The 19,473-nt window shown below is 36.2% G+C and overlaps 1 protein-coding gene across 2 annotated transcripts; it reads right to left on the reverse strand.

Annotated features, from left to right (window-relative positions):
• Nucleotides 1-11,774: 11,774 nt before the first annotated feature.
• On the reverse strand, nt 11,775-16,579 carry LOC132060876 (WAT1-related protein At3g30340-like). Of its 2 annotated transcripts, XM_059453779.1 has the most exons (7): nt 16,187-16,579; nt 14,644-14,761; nt 14,497-14,559; nt 14,265-14,381; nt 13,668-14,049; nt 13,222-13,373; nt 11,775-12,536 (listed from the first exon to the last, which is right to left on the reverse strand). In XM_059453779.1, exons 1-7 carry the CDS (start codon nt 16,197-16,199, stop codon nt 12,389-12,391), a joined length of 993 nt encoding a protein of 330 aa, XP_059309762.1. In that variant the 5' UTR covers nt 16,200-16,579; the 3' UTR covers nt 11,775-12,388. The 2 variants fall into 2 exon arrangements, with proteins under 2 accessions (XP_059309762.1, XP_059309761.1); XM_059453778.1 differs by lacking the exon at nt 16,187-16,579 and having other exon boundaries at nt 11,776-12,536; nt 14,644-15,702.
• Nucleotides 16,580-19,473: the final 2,894 nt, after the last annotated feature.

Consider the following 19,473-nt stretch of genomic DNA (forward strand, 5'->3'; position numbering starts at 1 on the left):
CCAGCCTTTTAAAATTTCGATGAGCGCATGGCATTAATTTAAAACCCCATTTATAATTACTGGAGGCGATCCACACCCATGACCTCCAGGCATATTCATTTACTGCCGATAACTTCAAAAAAAAATCCTTATGTAATTATGATGTATGTATTAATTTTCAATTCTTATACTTGTGTATAAGTTGATTGATGGATAGTGGAGTCCGGAAACAAAATGACCCAATAAAAATTCAAGTGAATCAAAATATCTCAAAAAAATTTTTTGGTACAAAAGTACCTTTAGTGCAGTAAAATACTGCGCTAAGGGACTTAACTGTAACGACACCGTTAAGTCCTTTAGCGCAGTATTTTACTAGGCTAAAGGATATTTCATATCCCCTTTAGCGCAGTAAAATACTGCGCTATAGGAGTCCCTATTTTCCCAAAACAGGCTCTTATTACATTTTCACACTTTTTTTACGTACTTTAGCCGTATATTAATCATACTTTGAGACTCCGGAACTTCAATATTTTATATAAAATCCTATTTATTTATGTGTGATTAATAAGGTAGGCTCAATACATCAAGGATACGCAAAAATTCGAATTGTCGTTTTAGTGGTTGAAAAGTGCTCGAAGTCCATTTTTGTTTGAGGACTTGTAGTCCTCAGCTTTACGTTATTTATGTTTTAGGGTTTCGTGTTATTTTTAAATTAATGCTTAACTTTATTTCGAATGTGTCACTTTTTTTTATTATGAATTTAGGATGTGACACTCTATAAACAATAATAAAGACTAAGATAATAGTTATAAATATAAATAAAAACGCTTTAAATATACAATATTTACTTAAACTGTACAAGATTATTGTATATACTAGTGGGTCCCACATGTAGTATCTTTGGAGACTATACTTAGGCCTAAGGCTCAAACCATCCCAACCGCCCTCGCCATCGTCTCCATCGCCCTTTTTCCTCTTAATAATTGGGTGCTCCAAGTCATGATCATCTCCTCTTCCCCTCGCCCTTGCGCCCTTGACTATAATGTGTTGCTTCTTGGGATCTAGTCCCGCTGGCATGCTCAGAACCTCAGGCTGAGCTGGGTCTGAAAATTCGACCTCTTCATCGTCGGGAGTTGCCACCGCAGGCGCCGAAGGATGAACTTGAAAAATATATAATAATTAGTATCATTTCTTATTTATTCAATTGAATACATTAACATTTTTTGAATAATCAAACCTGTGTATCGACGGGCGCCTGAGTAGGCTCTTGAGGTGGATCTGTAGGCGTTTGAGATGAGTCTGGTACTGAATATGATGTAGTCTCCTGGACGAGATGCTGTTCGATGTCCAAATAAAGGTTAAAAAAATTAAGTTAATATTCATCTTATATTGAATAAAATTGATTTTAGGTAAAAAGCTTACCTGTGGCTCGATAGTCTCATGAGAGGACACCTCTGGCTCGGCAGGCTCATGAGAAGGCTCCTGAATGGGTCGCTCCTGTGGATCCACTGGCGCCGAATCCAAAAATATGAAAAATTATGAAATAATAAGTAATAAGCACTTTAAATAATCAAATATGTATTTTAAATATTCACCTTATATTAAATAAAATGGATTTTAATAAAAAGCTTACCTATGGCTCGACAGTCACATAGGAAGACACTGCTGGCTCGACAGGCTGATGAGAAAACTCTTGAGTGGATCGCTCTTGTGGATCCACAGGCGCCGAACCTAAAATATGAAAAATTACGAAATAATAAGCAACATATATATTTGAAATAAGTAATTTAAATGATCAAATAAGTATTTTAAATACTAACCGGGATTAAAAAGTCATTGAAGTCAAGAATCTTGGGTCCGTCTAAATTCCTCAAAGGCCGCTCATCAGCTAATGAAGCGCATAACGCCGCCCAATCAACGTCATCACGCTCCTCCATGTATGCATTCTGGCTCGGCTGTGATGAAGACCCAGGTATCTCAGCAAGTAGGAGCGCTGTAAACGTAGGTGACTGTCCAGGTGAGCTGCCACTGGCCTGGAACAGCTACGGATGGACTAGAACGGGAACGACCTCTGGAATGGGAGCGGCCTCATCTACCTCATCTACTAAATGGTGTCCTCCACCACCAGCTCCTCTAGCAGCAGCACCACGTCCCCTACGCACACCGCGTCCTCTACGCACACCGCATCCTCTAGCAACACTGCGTCCTCTGGCAGCACGACCTCCTTCTTTGGCAGCACCACGTCCTACTCCTGGCACTGCCTGATACTCAGCCTTTGGAATAGGCTCTTCCATGCACCTAAACTCTCCTGCCTGCCAGATACCATCCTCGGATATCCGTACCATCTCCGCCGCAAGCCCCGCAAGCCCGAAGTAAGGCATATGCTATAACCCCAACATGCGTAATCATTGTACGGACACCAACTGCATTTGTGTTCAACCGTAAAAAAAAAAGTTATTTTAAAATGTAACAATTAATATAATTAAATAAATCTAAATACAATAAACTTACCAATGTCTCGTACTGCCCCGCGAGTGCTGAGTATCCTACATCCCTTGCGGGATGCAAAGGTGGGTTGCCGATCAATCGGCGTATGATCTGATAATACCAACGCATGTAATCCTGAATGGAAGTCAAACGACCGATCACCGCTAAGGTGCCCAACCTGTGCTCCCAACGGTGGAGCTGGATAGCTATGAAAGCCAGAAATTCATCATCAACCCCGGCTCGATTATCCCGCTGATAGTGTCGGAGCTCATGAAGAATGTCCGGGGGTATACTCTGTGTATGCCCAAACTGTAGTAAGACGCGCTCGGGCATGTGGTCCTCAACGATTTCCAGGTGTATTAATGGACACCGCGACCTCCACACCCCCTGACCGACACCCTGCAAAAGTCCGGCAACCCATCCAATATAGCAGCATATGACGTCCATATAAATACTGATTAGTGATCACCAAGTAGAAAAGACGTTTAATTAAATTAACAATATAAAGTTAAATAGTCTTACCGCATCGTCCGTCATGTGATCAAGCTGGTCCCGGAATGGAAGAATACTGTAGTGCATATCCACATCCCGGTCAAAACCCGCCGTCCACCTCTTCGCATAGGGCATCTCAATATCAAGGTGATGCCTAGGTACGGGCTGAAAAAGCAGCATCCTGTCCCACGCCCATAACTGTAAGCGATATTACAAAATACGATTTTTTAGTTGTCGTTTCAAGAGGTTTGTTTACATTAAAGGAATGCACACTTAAAATATTACCTGAAAAAAAGGAAAAAATCCACACACATCGCTGACAGCATCAATAGATGCTCGGCATAGGCATCTGTAAAGGTACCCCAAAACAGCATCGCCCCAGCTATAGTCTCCCAAGCGGTCCAGATGCTCCAAGAAGACCAAATATCGTAAACTGACAAAGGCACCCGATGAGTTCGGGAACAAGATATCCCCGACTATATTAAGGTGTACAAACGGGAATGAGAATCAACAACGTCCTAATAAGTGCAGAGTGTACTAATCTGAACCCGACATCTGGCCCTCGGCATCAGGCACGAAGTGGGTGAGCCTAGTCAACTCCGTCACCCATGTACTACCAGGAGGAGGCTCGTACTGAGTGTATAATGGCTCTCCATCTACCCGCAATCCAAAGAGGACCTCCACATCCTGAAATGTAATCGTGGCGTCACCGGTGTGAAGATAGAAGGTATGTGTCTCCAGCCTTCACCGCTCAACCATGGCCGTAATGAGCGCTCAATCATGCTGTACCCGACCAATGGACATGCAACGATAGATACCGCCCCGAAACAATATCTCTAAGATGCGGGGGTGTGGGGGGCGCTTGCGTAAAAGAGCCTACGCTCTATGCATCCTACGGGGGACGGAGCCTAGTCGATATCCCTATAGTGCCAGCCCATAATAACTCTGACCTATGATTGTCTTGCAAAGACAATACTAATCTATCATCGGGCCCCAAGTGAACAGCGGGCCCCGAGTGATCATCTGGCCCCGGGTGATCATCGGGCCCCGGGCGAACATTCGGATCCATGAAAGAGTCGGGTCTGTTGAAACTAAATTAGTCATTATTCTCTAAATTAAAGAGAAATTATATGAACTAATTCATCATTTGTAGGGAATATGTGAATTACGTTGTATTACATCTTGCGAATAATTAACATGGGTAAACAATTTCACAAATAAATAAAGTAACAATGCCATAATCAACATAATAGGAGATTCTTTGTATTTTGGAGGTATCTAGTCTCTATGTGCGTGCGGTGCACGAATATTTCTTGTCGATTTTTATAATATTATCTATATTCCATTGATAAGCAACTTGAAAAAATAATATCTAATCATTATCTTGAATACAATATTTATTTTGAATGTATAAAAATTAAATATTCTTGCCTCGCACGATTCTGAATATTTGATTTGGTAATTTTGTTATCAATCTTTAGTAGATAGTCTTTTCCTATTTTCACTCTCCAACCAAATATAGGAAGAAAATAATTATTTTTCAGAATAAATTTCGTCATATTAAATGTGCAGTAAATTTAATATGTGATAGTGAGGACACAGGGTTTTGAATTATGTGATGGCAAAGACTTTTAAGTTAATTAGTTTGGGAATCAAAATTCAGCAGTAATATTTGTTTACAACTCTATTTTGAATATGTGATATATTTTTAGTTGACCAAATAGCCAACACAAATATGATAAAATTAGACTAGAAGAGTATATTCGTCGACCACATATTTTTCTAGAAACTTTGCATTTTATTGTTAACGTATGTATTTATGAAATTCATAACAATTTTTATTTCCGTAAACATAAATATTAAAAGAAGAACTTTAACTATTCTTTTTTAGATAATCTTTTTTTATTTAACATATACATTCATGCTTTTAAAATAATATAGATTTAACAATTCATAATCAATTAACAAAATAATAATTCATAAACAATTAACAAAATATCAATGCATAATCAATAATTAACAACTAATTAATTAATAATTGCATATTTTACAAATAATAGTACATTACTATATTAACAATTAACAAATTAACAATTCATAAAAAATTAACAAATTAACAATTCATAAACATTTAACAAATTAACAATCCATAAACATATAACAAATAATAAATTAGACCAAAAAAAAAAAATCAGAACAATAGCAAAAGCTACTGCCCTGCCCAGCCCGATCAAGAACAATCTTTTTTTTTGTGTAAATTAATGACGATTAAATGTTGAACATGCTTAGAATATAATGTATAAAACAAAATAATAACAAAAGTTCATAGTAGAAAACCTTAATCGAAGATTTTTATAGGGTTGTTTTAATCGAGTTGTACGCCGCTTTTTTCCAAAATTCGAGCTTAGAATATTGCTCCTTGACTTGAATATACCGAGAATCTAAACTTTCCCGACGAAAATTAATAGAAAATGACGTTATTTGAAGTGGGGACCACCTTGAAAACGCCTCCAATGGCGTTTTGAATTTTTTTTTTTTTGGTCGTGTAGGGGATAAGTGGTGGAATCCGTTGGGGATTTATGTTGCCTCCTGTAGCGAAGTATTTTACTGTGCTAAAGGAGAGAGAAATATCCTTCAAAGTACTTTTGTACCAAATTTTTTTTTGAGGATATTTTGGTTCACTTGGATTTTTATTGGGTCATTTTGGTTTCGGACTCTACATAGTGAACCATCAAAGACTTCTTATATTTCTAATGCCTGTTTTGTGATTGCCATAATATATGATATAGTTGGAACAAGGACAAAAGGTACTGGAAGCTTCGCTTTTGAACATTTCTTCAGATCATACAAATTGTTTATTTTGATATACAGATTTTGCGATGACAAATTTATAGAGCATAAAGCCAACTTGTCCAAGAGAAACTTATATGCTGTCAAGCACACTTACCGCTAATAGAATAGGGTAGCAAACCTATTGGCAAAGGAAGGTGCAAAAGGAAAGTTTTGAGGAAGGACACTCTTTTTGATAGTTCCTCCTATGTTTGCCAATGAAGCATTATGGGGAGGCATCTTAGGAACTTCTTTTGAAAGAAAAATCTTGGACTGTAATGTTATGGTTGTTACTGTCGAACAACTTCAGGGAACTTTCCTAGCTTTTGTGTAAAATTATTATGTATTACCAAAAAAATAGTTTATATGCTGTCAATGTTGATGATTGTATAATGGAGTTCCTAAGATATTAGGATGCGCAGTTGATAAAGTTCTGAACCTCTTAATTAGGACCCCCCCTCTGTGTGAAGTTGAAATATTTAAGTATATAACAAGGCACCATTAACAAGTGTGAAAGAAACAGGAGGTATTTTGAGGAGAAAGCTGAGCACAGTTCTTTTGTTAAGTTAAAATGCTTACAAAAGTTATACTTCCAGGTGCAAAGGAACCATATTAGATTGTATGGTGTAGTTTTTGGACTCCTTAAACTTTCAAGTCAATAGATGTAAATTTTGCTCCTTTTATACTATATTTCGTACCATCTTGGGATCTCTTTGCTCACCTAATTATGCCTTAAGGATATTTAGTGACCTACTTTTATTACTTGGAATTTAGAGAGGAAGAATAAACAGAGAGAAAAATAAAGAGATGGGGGAGTAAAGAAAGAAAAACAATTTATAGAAAGAAAGAAAAAGAGGAAAATGTAAAAGTATCTCTAGAAGACAAAAAATCCTAGAGTGAAAGAAACTAGAGGGAAATATAAAATTAAGTATCCATAATCAATGGATTAAAATATGAAACCTAATATAATTGGATTTAAGGACTAGAAGCTTTTCACAAGAACTTAACCATTCGTTGTTTTTAGTATTTGGATATTTAAAAGGATTATTCCTCTTCCAAACTTCCACTGGACGAATCCTTCAACGATCCACAAACTTATCAATTTAGACACTTGAATTCTTGCGTCCTCCGTAAACATCCCCATGTAAAAAAGGCAAGGCTTTAAGTAATCAGGTAAGTTATCATAACATAATTGCATAGTCGAAAAACTATATTCTTCAGACTCACCAAGTCATAAATTTAACTTAGGTAATTATTCGCGCGGTCACATTACTTAGTTATTTTATATCTTTACATTATTCACTCTCTATTTGTTAATCAAGAGTCTATCTCTCACGTAACATTTATGCACTTCTATATTCTCTTTCTTGTCTTTTCCGAGTTTGAGTATGATAAGTTATAGTATTATTTTGTGAAAAATCATAACTTAAGAGTAGTATATTGACAAAATATATATAGTGCGGTCTTTTTTATATTTTTTTTTTCTCGCGTTTCAAGCATTCCGAAGAGTTATTGAAAAATATTTGGCAATCAATTCATCAATTTTTTGGATCATTCTATTATTCTAATTTTCAAGTTTTATTTTAGTTACATATTTTTTGTTGTTGTTGTTGTTGTTGTTGTTTTTGTTATTTTCATTTTATATTATATTTTATTTTTTCAATCATTTATAATAATTTAAATATGTCGACAATATGATCTTGTTTTTCAAATTTGTAAAAAATTTAAACTATAATACAACTCCTAAAAAGGTTGGAGAAATTGATTATAAAAGGTTAAAATAAATTTGCATTTCAAAACGTTAGGAAAATAGATTTCAAATGTTTTAATATTTAGTCGTTTTAAACAAAATCTAAGGCCTCTCATCAATATTGGCTTTAGGCCACAAATATTCTTGAGCCGCCCCTGCTAAACAGTAATACAGAGTATAACTAAAATTGGGTGGGTATTGAAAAGAGAAAAGAAGAAGGAGATGAAAAGAAACGAAAATGATTGAGTTCTTTTTTTTTAATGGGTGGGGTTGGGTCGGATGGGCTGGTTAAAATAATTTAAATGAGTGAGTAGAGTTAACTGGAAAAAGAAAAGTAACGTAGGCGCCATGTAGCAAAGTTAAGATAGGACATGTGAGTTTAACCGAGTAGGGATAAATATGACCTTTTCTGAGAGTACAAGGGCAGATATGACCCATAAAGTTGGATATTATGGGCAAATATGTTGAAAAAGTACAACGAAGGCGAATATAACTGTCACGACCCGACTAGGGGGCCGCGACGGGCACCCGATGCTACCCTCACCCGGGCACCCCTTCGCATACATCTACATAACATCTAGGTGAGCCATAATCATTTCATGCCTTCTACTCATACACCATAATAGTCCTGTTGGACGACAATCATCATATATCATATCACGGGCGTCTATGCCACAACAACGTACATGGGCCGACGAGGCCAGCAAAATGATATACAAAAATATAGGCCGACAAGGCCAGACACATCTATCCACATACACGTGACTACGAGCCTCTAAGAGTATGACATATCATATGAGCGGGACAGGACCCCGCTATGCCCATAATTATGTACACAAAAGAATGAGTACCAAAAGCTACGGCTCGAAGAAATGGAGCTGCATTTGTGCGACCTGCGAATGAGCGACTATGGTCAAGTCGTCTCTCGTGCACTGCGGGCATGACGCAACGTCCACAACAAAAGGACGTCGACGAAGAATGTCTTGAGTATGTAAGCATGATCAACATCAATATAGAAGCACGGAGACAACATATGCAGCAACATAGAAGGAAGACAACAATACCATCATCATGACACTTACTTGCTTTTCATAGGGACTTTCCATTTCTCATACGTATTTGTACCCACATGTCATCATCCATAGTCCATAATAGTACTCGTACCATAATTTGTGCTCGTATTCGTGTTCATATACATAGTCTTACTACATTCATATTCATATTATATTCATAGTTATATCATATACATAACACGTACACATATAGACATACATAGCGTACCCGACCATAAGGTTCGGTGTTTTATACATATTTGGCCAACCAAGGCTCAAGGTTATACGTACCTGGCCCTACCAAGGCTCGGTGTTATCGTCCACCGCCCTACCAAGGCTCAGTGTTATCCGTACCTTCTGCAGAGGTGTGCGCGCGTTACGTCGTAGTATGCATACTCTATACATATATATATACATACATATATAAATATAAACATATACTCTACCCGGCACCATAGGCTCGAGGTTTCATTATAGCCCTTCATAGGCACACATACGTCTAATAGCCCGTGGGCATCTTTTCCATCATTATTATTAACGTCATCATTATAGGCTTCCTCGTCGCATGAGGTGCGTAGTACAATCGTAGTACATATCAAGGATCGTGAGCTTATGAGCTCGGCATATCAATCATTTGGAAACAACATATTCATATAGAGGAATTTGGAAATCGACCAAGAACCATGCCTTATGAAAGAAGGGTTAGCCTCACATACCTTTTTGTCACACTATTCTATGCTTGTACGACTCCTTCCAATGATAGCGTTTAACCTTCATTAATATCATAACAATGGCCATTAGTCATTCACGTTATACACGTTATCTAGGTTTCTCAATTTGCTTCTAATTCACCCATATTCATGGTCATAATACCCAACTTTGTCCATTCGTCTAAAGTGTCTAGTTCATGTTCTTAATACCATTTATAACACATTTATCTCACAACCCAACAACATTCATGATTCAATTCCAACTATGTCTCAAAAAGTCACTATTCATCATTCATAACCCATTTTGCTATTCTCTTTTAATGACCAAGTATTTCAACTCCCAAATACCTTAAACAACATATAAATATCATGAATCTTACCTTAGATGTTTTAGGAACAAGCCTTGGTTGCTAATACTCCTTCTTTGAGCAAAACCCTAGTTTTTCTCCATATGGATTTCTTGCCTTGGATGATCTTTGATGATTTCCTTTACTCTAGATTCACTTATTCAATGTTGTTGATCCTCAAATATCCTTGAAAACTTGTGTAATAAATGTAGAGAGAGATATTCTAGAGAGAAGTGGTGAAATGTAGAAAATGAAATAAAACAAGTCTTGGTCCTCATATTTAATGACTTGAAAAATGCATCTTTGAAGTGAACGGTGGTCGTCCATGGAGGTTTACGGTCCGTATTTCACTTTACGGACCGTCCTCGTGGTCATCTTTAACCTTAAACGGACACCGAAACTTTGGCGGCATGCATGGTGATTTACGACCATGGTTTACGGGCCGTATTTCACTTTACGGTCCGTCCACCGGTCGTTTTTAACCATTCTCTCTACAAGCGAAACTCGAAGCCTTGCATGGCGGAGCTTTGCTTGCCCGGTTACGGACCGTATTCCACTTTACGGTCCGTATTTGACTTCACGACTGCGGCGATTTTGCCAACTTTCAACTTTTCACATTTCTAGACTTTTTATTCTATTCATTCCCATCCGTTTACATACATTGCCCATGAAACACTATACACTCGCACTCCTCGCACTCATCACTAGTTCGTCCACTTGCGTACCAACGGGAAATTTTCCGAGGTGTAACAATAACTTATTTGTGAGAGTACATGGGCAAACCTGACCCTTTTCCGTATTTGAATGAGTAGTTTAATACTCCTTGCGTCCCAAAATACTGTCATGTTTCACTTTCGAGAGTTAGACTACATGGATTCTGACTAACATTTTAAGATATGCATTTTTTTTTATCAAATTGAGAATATATTACTAACTATTTATTACTCCCACCGTCCCATAATAAGTGTCACCTTAGCCAAAAACACACATATTAAGAAACTAACAATGCAATGTGAAGTTTACCAAATTACCTCTATATAATAAAAATAAATTACTTTTACCTTTTGATTAGAGCATGCACAAGAAATAAACATTTGGACATTGGGAATCCAACAATATTAAGTTACTATGTGGCTTTTCTAATCATCATTTAGATGTTACTATATTGTCTAAGGGTAGAATTATAAAAAACTAGTCAATTTATGTTTTGGTTTCCTAAGGTAACACTTATTATGGGACAAAAAAATTTGACTAAGATGACACTTATTATGGGACAGAGGGAGTATTAGATAGAAATATGTGCTTTAAATAATCCTAATGTATGAATTAACACAAAATCTATGTTTTTTTTAATCTCACTGTAAAGAGGGATAGTATAGATCTATATTTATTATTGGGTTGTTGATCATTTCGTAGATCCCACTACTATCATTTTTAACCACGCGAAGCGCGGCAACATTCACTAGTGAACAAGTAAACAGAAGTCAGAGACATGCTTTTCTATCATAGTACGGTGTGCATTACCCACCAACACATTTTAAGGAGAATTCTTGAACCTGCATTTCTTCAAGATCCTCTAATTCAAGCAGATAAAACTGCTTTAAATTCTTACATTTATGGCCAGGCATATACTTTTGATTACAGAAATAACATAATCCTTGAATCTTTTCTCATTGATTTCATCCAGACTTAGGTTCTTTTCCCCGTTTCGTAGGAATAATTCACTTATAAGACATTTTTGAAGAGTCCGAGCAACATAGGTCACAATCACAAGTAGTGATCATCAAGTTGCAACCCCAGTTAATTAGGTTCAGCTTAAATGTTGTGTGTTATTTAATTCCTCTGGTTCAGGATTTATGCCTATAATATTTCAGTTCTTGTATTAGTTTCACAGGGTACCTTGAACGAAGGTGGTCTACTAATTATATATATATATATATATATATATATATATATATATATATATATATATATATATATATATATATATATATATGAATGCTGTGAGTAAGACTGTATATATGATATGATTAAAGTATCCTCTATAAAGTTAGTGCTTTGAAGATACATTCCCAAAAACATATAGTAATAATTATGTGTAAGAAATTATTGTGGATGATAGAAAGATTTTCTATTACAAATTAGAACTTGTTAGTAAACAGAACCTAACTCTTTGGCCCTTGGAAAGACATGCCTTGCTGATTACAATCAGAACCCTCTATAGCAGTCATCCTACTATAACGACCAAGCCTTTTTGGAACCGATTTTTCATGTTATATTATATATTCTCTATAATAACATTTCATATTAGCAGCAAAACATATCATGACAAACGACACCGTTATACAAAGGTTTGACTGTATAAAGAGTTAGAGGCTAACATCTAGCCTTTTATAGGTGATCCGTCATACTTACTCAAGTTATGTTACTATGTGTATTGGCTTATATAAAACAGATGCTTTTAATATGGTAAAAAAATCATCCAAATTTGGTTAGATCTAGCTATCGTTAAGCTTAGATGTTTGGACAAAAAGATCTTAATTTTATTGAAACTAGAAAGTTACTAACTGCAACCTTCTAGCAAAAAATTGAGTTACTGGTCTAAATGTTCGCACAAACTGTGGTATATTTGAACAAAATCCTACAGAAATTGGATGAGTATCATCGGGGTTAGGATAACACATCGTTCACCAGAGATTTCAGCAACATCAAAAGCCTTCTGTCTTGTTGTATGTAACCTTGCTAACTATGAGATGGACTAGAAGTAACTGGTAATGTAACCTGTCCATTCTTTGCTGTTGTTGGAGAATTCTTCAAGTTCTCGGCTTCTTTGCTTTTACCCCATAGAAGAATATACAAGCCAACAATAACCAAAATGGACCCCAAAATGCTGTTAAAGAACAGAAAAAAGGATGTTTTAGTAATAGTATTAATTTCCAACGGTGACAAGTTAGCAAAATCATCCAAGTTGATTTCTTTTTCTCTTGAATATTTGGGCATCTAGAAGATAAAAAAATTAAAGTAAGGTTTAGCATCTATTCCCTGCGTTGTAATTTATGTAACATAATTTATTTCACAAAGTTTAAGAGAAAGAAGGATGAGTTTTGAGACGTGTGGTTTTAAATATATCATAACATTTATGTGGCTACAATACTTTTAAAACTTGTGGTCTCAAACATTCAATATCATTTGTGGGGCTGTAAAAGCTTCTCATTACTAGAGTCTTTCAGTTCTTACCCAAGCTCTTTCTTACTAGTTAATCAAGTATTACAAGAACTGTATCTTATCTTATAGCCCGGCGCCGCAGGCGGAGGGTAAAGTGGGAAGTTTAAGATAAGATTATTTCCAAATATAGAAATGTGCCATTAGTTTTTAACACGGACTGTAAGAAAATGGTGTCACATAAACTAAAACGGAAGGACTATATACTTTTGCTGAAATCATTGAGCCTGCTGTTTCTTTTTCTTTCATTCTTTTCTTCTTCTTTTTTTTTTTTTTTTTTTTTTCCTTTTCTTGATTCTTTATCCCAATTTTTTGGTACTACAAAAAATTTGTTATAGAAAAGATGTACAAACCTTCCGAGGTGAATTTGTTCATGAAGTATGGAGATGTCAATCACAGCAGCAAAAATTTGAATGAAGGGACTATATGCAGAGGTGAAGACTGCACCCTTTTGCTTTACACACCATGACATGACCACATAGCATAAACCTGATCCGACAACTCCCTGTAAATACACATGAACATTTTATTCAAATTTTCACATTCTTGAATGAAAATATGGTTATAATCAACTACAGTCAGACCTTTCTATAACAGTCATCCTTTATAACAATATTTCACTATAACAGCCATGTTTTTTTGTGGAACTAATCTTTCATGATATGTTAAATTATATGTTCTCTATAAAAGCATTTAGCTATAACAGCCAAAAAAACATCGGGACAAACGATGTTGTTATAGAGAAGTTTGACTGTAAAAAAAGACATAAAAATAAACAAGAAAATATGAGATTACTTACAGCATATATGACAGTTGAGATCTCTAAAGTTCCTTTCATAAACCATGTGGAAGTGTTTCTGTCAATGACCAAACTCAAGATTGCAGATTGAATGGCTCCAAAAAATGACATTATTGCTGTGCTAGAATACTGATAAGGATAGTCCTTCCCAATCCTAGCTTGTATGAGGAACCACGAAGACCAAACGAGGCTCCCCGCGAATAAAAAACAGGAACCAATAATCCAACTCTTTGTGTTGTGGTTCATTTCAACTTCTGGTGCTGATTTGTTAATCAATGGCATTCCTTTGTATAGAGTAAGTACTAAGGCTCCACCAAGACAACATAACGTGCCTAATGCCTTAGCTCTCCCACTTTTGCATTTCATATTTATGTTCTCTTGCCTGCAAAAAATTTATGATAAAAAACTTAACACCTTCCCTTCTTATTACTTTTTCAATATGAAAACAAAAAACATACACCTTGGTTGACACGAGTATATAAGTCATGTAATACTATTGAATAACAAGCCTGATGCTTTACAAGATAACGGTGCAGAAGTCATCAATGAGTCTTGAAGAATCAAATGTGCACCAGAGTGGTAGTTGTTTGTGCTTACCCGAGTAGCAATGCCATAATGAATGTGTTGATGGGCACCATATTGATGAATGCGCAACTAAATGTTGTTGAGGTGTACTTTAACCCAATTAGGAAGAAATATTGAGTGAGCGTACCCCTGAAAAGAGCGATCTTTCTCAGAGTTTTTCGTCATTGGCTAAAGCATGCCATAATCTTTACTGAAACAAATGTCATGAAGATACTTTATCACATAGAATGAGTAGAACGCTCACCCCAAAAGTGCACTGAAAAACAGAGAACAGACGACGCGACCTGTCAAATTCGATATAGAATTCCTGCAAGGGAATGAAGATCTTGTTGTTAAAGCTGACGTGGAAATTAAACCCTCTAATCAGTGCACAATGTTTAAAAAGTCATACCTTTCTAGGAAACACGCGATGGGGGTTAAGATCATCACAGCAATTGAAAACCTGTATGTACTTATCACCAATTTATTCATTCCTTTACTGAGGACTTTTTTAAATAGAGCATTTACAACTGCCAGAGCAAATTCAACAAAAATCATTGCAGCTGATGCCTTCCATTTCTCGAAGAAACTCATTTCTAACAGCTCACTGTCACTTTCTAATTCGAGTTGTCCTTACTTGGTAAACCACATTTGGTGCATAGACACATGTAATCCAGTATATATAGTAAACATCAGGAAGCATACAGAATAGGAAATTGATTCTCTTACATCACATCATTGTTTTTTGGGTCAAATATCTCCATGTGTATAATGTTCTTGAAGCCACTTTCTACAACTATTTAATTGAATCGTCCGCGTTGGCGATTGGTCGAATCAAGTCTCTTTTAATATTCTATGCAACATCAACTTATGACCTCAAAAATTATATGCAAGTTTCTCATGCTTTTTATTTCTTCCATTGAGTCATGTTGAGTTTGACTCTGAAGACTAGAATAACCACAATCACTCTGGTTTTTCCACAAGAAGGCATTATAATTTACTAATGAAAGTTGTGAGCATTTCAGAACGTGGATGCAGATACAATATTAAGCATCACTTTAGGCATCTTATCCTTCTACTTTTGGAAAGAAACACCAGTTTCTCTGCCTTAATTTATTAGTATTTTTTATAAAGTGGGAGAAGAACAATATGTCTAATCTTTTAAAGCTAATATTATTGGTTTGAAGCTGCTAGAGAACTTTCAATGTACTCTTAACCTCTGATATTTTAGGTTAATAATGGACAGTCCACAAGCGTTTTTTTCCTTCTTTAGACCCCGCAACTAAGTAGCTACATAAAGCTTTGCAAGATCAAGATGTGGCATAGGACGTTCCATTTTGCATGTTCTTAGATGGTACGGGACAAAATGGAGTCCCATCATTTACTTTAGTTAGAACAGCATATGTGTGGACGTCCAGGATTCGCTTAGCGGTCACAACAAGGGGAAGATGCAGTGCTTTAGTTACAGGTTCATCTGAATCCAGTAACTTTGGTTCAAACCTTGTATATGTGTAAAAGTTTAACTAAATATAAGTACAAATAATAAATCTTGAGCCCAGTAGATCAAATGAGCTGTAATAGAATACTGAACTCGAGCCGATAATATTTAAATCTTGGTTCTGCCTTTGCAGTTACAACCAGGGTGGATGCACGCTGGTTTTAGAAAAATACAATAGTGATGTTAATCTGAAATAAAGAAACAATAAAAAAAACTTATCAACATTTTTGTATCAAGGTTAGCCACTTCCTTGAAAGCGTTTTGGTCCAGTTAGGATGTGAATCGTTTTAACTGCTAACTGACTATGATACAAATTGTTTTAACCACTCCCCAAGGTTGCACACTAAATCCAAATACGTTCATGGCTGAAAGTTTGAAATTTGCATAAAATAATGTAATTCATAAAGAAGGCTGGTTTATATAGGCCACAAAATTAGAGGTTAAATTTGGAATGTACCTCCACATGCCATATTTAGATTAGGCTCCACGTGTATCGCCCACAGGGAGAGGGGTGGGGGGCAAATTGACCAATTTTGCCTTTAAGCTCTTTTCTCATTTGTATGTCGCCCACTGGGAGAGGGGTGGAGGGCAAATTGACCAATTTTGCCTTTAAGCTCTTTTCTCATTTGTGTGTCGCCCACTGGGAGCGGGGTGGAGGGCAAATTGACCAATTTTGCCTTTACTCATATGCGCGACACCACTGTGTTTTACTGTCTCTTTAAAACTGCAGTAAAGGATAATTCAATATAGGGAGGAAATAGAGTTCTTCCTACTTAATCGATGAGGGACTTTTATCTATCACATAAGATAAAGAAAGAAGAAAGAACCCCCAAAAACTTTTATTCTTTGCATTATTTAAAAGGTTTATATATGCCGGCAGGTGAAACCTTGAGGTTTGCCTGAACCCATTAACTTTGTATCAAATTTGTATTTTTGTTAAGAGAATTACTAAATATGTTCAAATATTAAATATTTAACTCAGTAATTAAATTGGTTCTGCCTTTGATATCCTGAATCCATAAAATTCATTTTTTTGCGCGGATTGCCCTTTTTTTGGGGTGGTCTTTAAATTTTGCCCCTTATATTTGTGGTCTTTAAATTATGCCCCTCATATTGCTGGTCTTTAATTTTTGCTCTTTGCGTTGCAACCCTGATCAAGCAGAAATCATGAAGCTCTGGGTTCGAACCCCCCTTTCAAGCATAAATTAAAAAAAAAAAAATTGCAAGGCAAGAGTTGGGTCGCGTGTTTTTGGGACCCGCATACTGTTTGTTAAGGAATTACCAAAGTTATGCCGGACCCAACATACTCATGCCTTATGGGCAGACTTGGCATAAGTATGCCGGGTCAAGCATAACTTTGGTAATTCCTTAACAAGTTTATGTCGGGTCTGGCATACTTATGGGAAAACTTTTAGTTAAGCCTTAACTAAAAGTCTTTTCTAGTTATGCCTTATAAAAGGACTTTTAGTTAAGACACAACTAAAAGTATGCCCCATAAGGCATAACTAAAAGTATTCCCCATAGGCTTTAACTTTTATAAGCGCATAACTAAAAGTTTGTCTTATAAGACAAAGTCCATGTCTTAAGGAAAAGTTATGCCTTATGGGGCATACTTTTAATTATGCCTTAACTAAAAGTCTACCCCATAAGGCATAACTAGAAAAAGACTTTTAGTTAAGGCTTAACTAAAAGTTTGCCCCAAAAGGCATAACTAGGAAAAGTGTAACATCCCGTAAATCCGAATTAGGTATGAATGTATAAATCTAGTATAAAGGTGATATTTTAGCTATACGAATCTATTTGGGATGAACTCAGGTGATAAACAGTCTTTTTGAAGTCAAACCAAAAAGTGAAGTTCTTAAGGCCTTCTAAATTTGTCTAAGTCTAGGACAGTCTATACTTATAGCCTGTTTTCGGGTACTTGCGTTAGGAATTTGTGAAAACTTCCTCTTGAAAGTTGTAGCCCTTTGAAATACCTTTCCAACGGTATATTATGGGGTCGAGGGGACATTTGTACAAAAAGTTATGGCCATTTTACTGAAGGATTACAGTGCAGTTAGTTCACCGATCATGTTATACGAACTGGTTATACGGCCCATATAATTTTATACGGACCGTATAACTCGTCCGTACTTCAGGACGCTCCAAATCGACATTCTGTTCAGCCATGATAAATATGGTCATATTATACGGACCGTATAATACGTCCATATAACCTCCGCCTCACTTTTGTATAAATCCAAGCCTTGAGTTCTTCTATTTCATTATTCACAATTCCAAGCCCTAGCAACAATCCAAAACATCAAGGTAAGTCAATCCAAACCCCTCCAACTCAATTCTAACATATATTCTAATAATCTAAGCAAGAAATCATTGTTCCTAAACTAGGGTTTTCAAGAAAATCAATCTCAAGGTTCAAGAAATCAAGATTTAGGAAATCTTCTCCAAAATTCAAGTCTTTAATTCAAGATTTTGGAGCAATTAAGGTATGTAGAACTTCCATCCATATGTGGGAATCTCTACGTTCTTCCCCATGCTCCGTTTCTTGATATCCATGAAGTTCAAATCCTAGGGCATTAAACCCAACATATTGGTAGCCCGTATTTATGTATTTATGTACATGAACTTTGTATCTATATTCGTTATTGTATTCCTAATCTTCCATTATGGTTATTAGGAACCCTAGCTTAATCCATGAATTATGAATTCTTCCTCATGTGTTCTCATTATGTTTATATGAAACTTTATGATTTTATCTAGCAAGTTACAAGCATGTTTTCAAGTCAATTATATATATAATTATGAACTATTGTTATTACTTATGAATCAAGAACATGTTTGCAAGACTTTGACAACTTATCTCAAGAAACCATATTGCAAGATATTTCATGAAACCATGTTACAAGTTATTTCGTGAAATCATGATTACAAGTTATTTACAAGTTATTTCACGATAATCATGGGCTTCTTAGCCAAATATATCATGTTCATGTTTTTGGGAGTTGCTTAGTTAACGGAAGGCTCGGATAGCACGAAACTACGTAGCCACCGTAGGATAAGGGTTGTCGCGAGGAGGCAACACCTTCATTATGCGGTTGGATCCTTACATGCTTATTATTACTTAAATCTCATATCCCGGCAAGGTGTGAGTGTTCTGGTAGGACGCAAGTACTAGATCATGTTGTCGGTTATACTATAGCATTCCCCACGTTATAAGCGTTTTATATACATGTATTTCCATTGATTTTGTTTTTCGAGACTTTACCCACGTTTTATGCTCGTATTCGAAGTTACATTCGATTTCGGTTCATGTCCTATACCTATGTGGTGCCATGTTCTTCATTTCAAACGGGTTTTACATACTAGTACTATTCACCATGTACTAACGTCCCTTTTGCCGGGGCACTTCGCGGTACGGTATACCGATTTTCGTGAGCATACGCGCCGCGATGGGATCACCTCAATTATCGACTTATTAGTGAGCCCCGCTCCTCTCGGGGGTTCGACGGAGTCCGCATTAGTATTCGGTTTATGGTAATCCGGGGCCATGTCCGGTAGTTAGTATTCGGACATGTTTTAGAGGTTTCATAGATGATATTAGCTCGCGAGTCGATTATGCTTTCATGTTTGCGTACTATTACGTTTTCATGAATTTTCATGCTATGAGATAATTTCAAGACTTTATTCGCAAATTACATTTTCATGATTCATTTAAATTGCATCATATAGATTATATCGTTTTGA

This window comes from Lycium ferocissimum, chromosome 6, assembly GCF_029784015.1.
Source record: "Lycium ferocissimum isolate CSIRO_LF1 chromosome 6, AGI_CSIRO_Lferr_CH_V1, whole genome shotgun sequence".
Taxonomy (NCBI): domain Eukaryota; kingdom Viridiplantae; phylum Streptophyta; class Magnoliopsida; order Solanales; family Solanaceae; genus Lycium; species Lycium ferocissimum.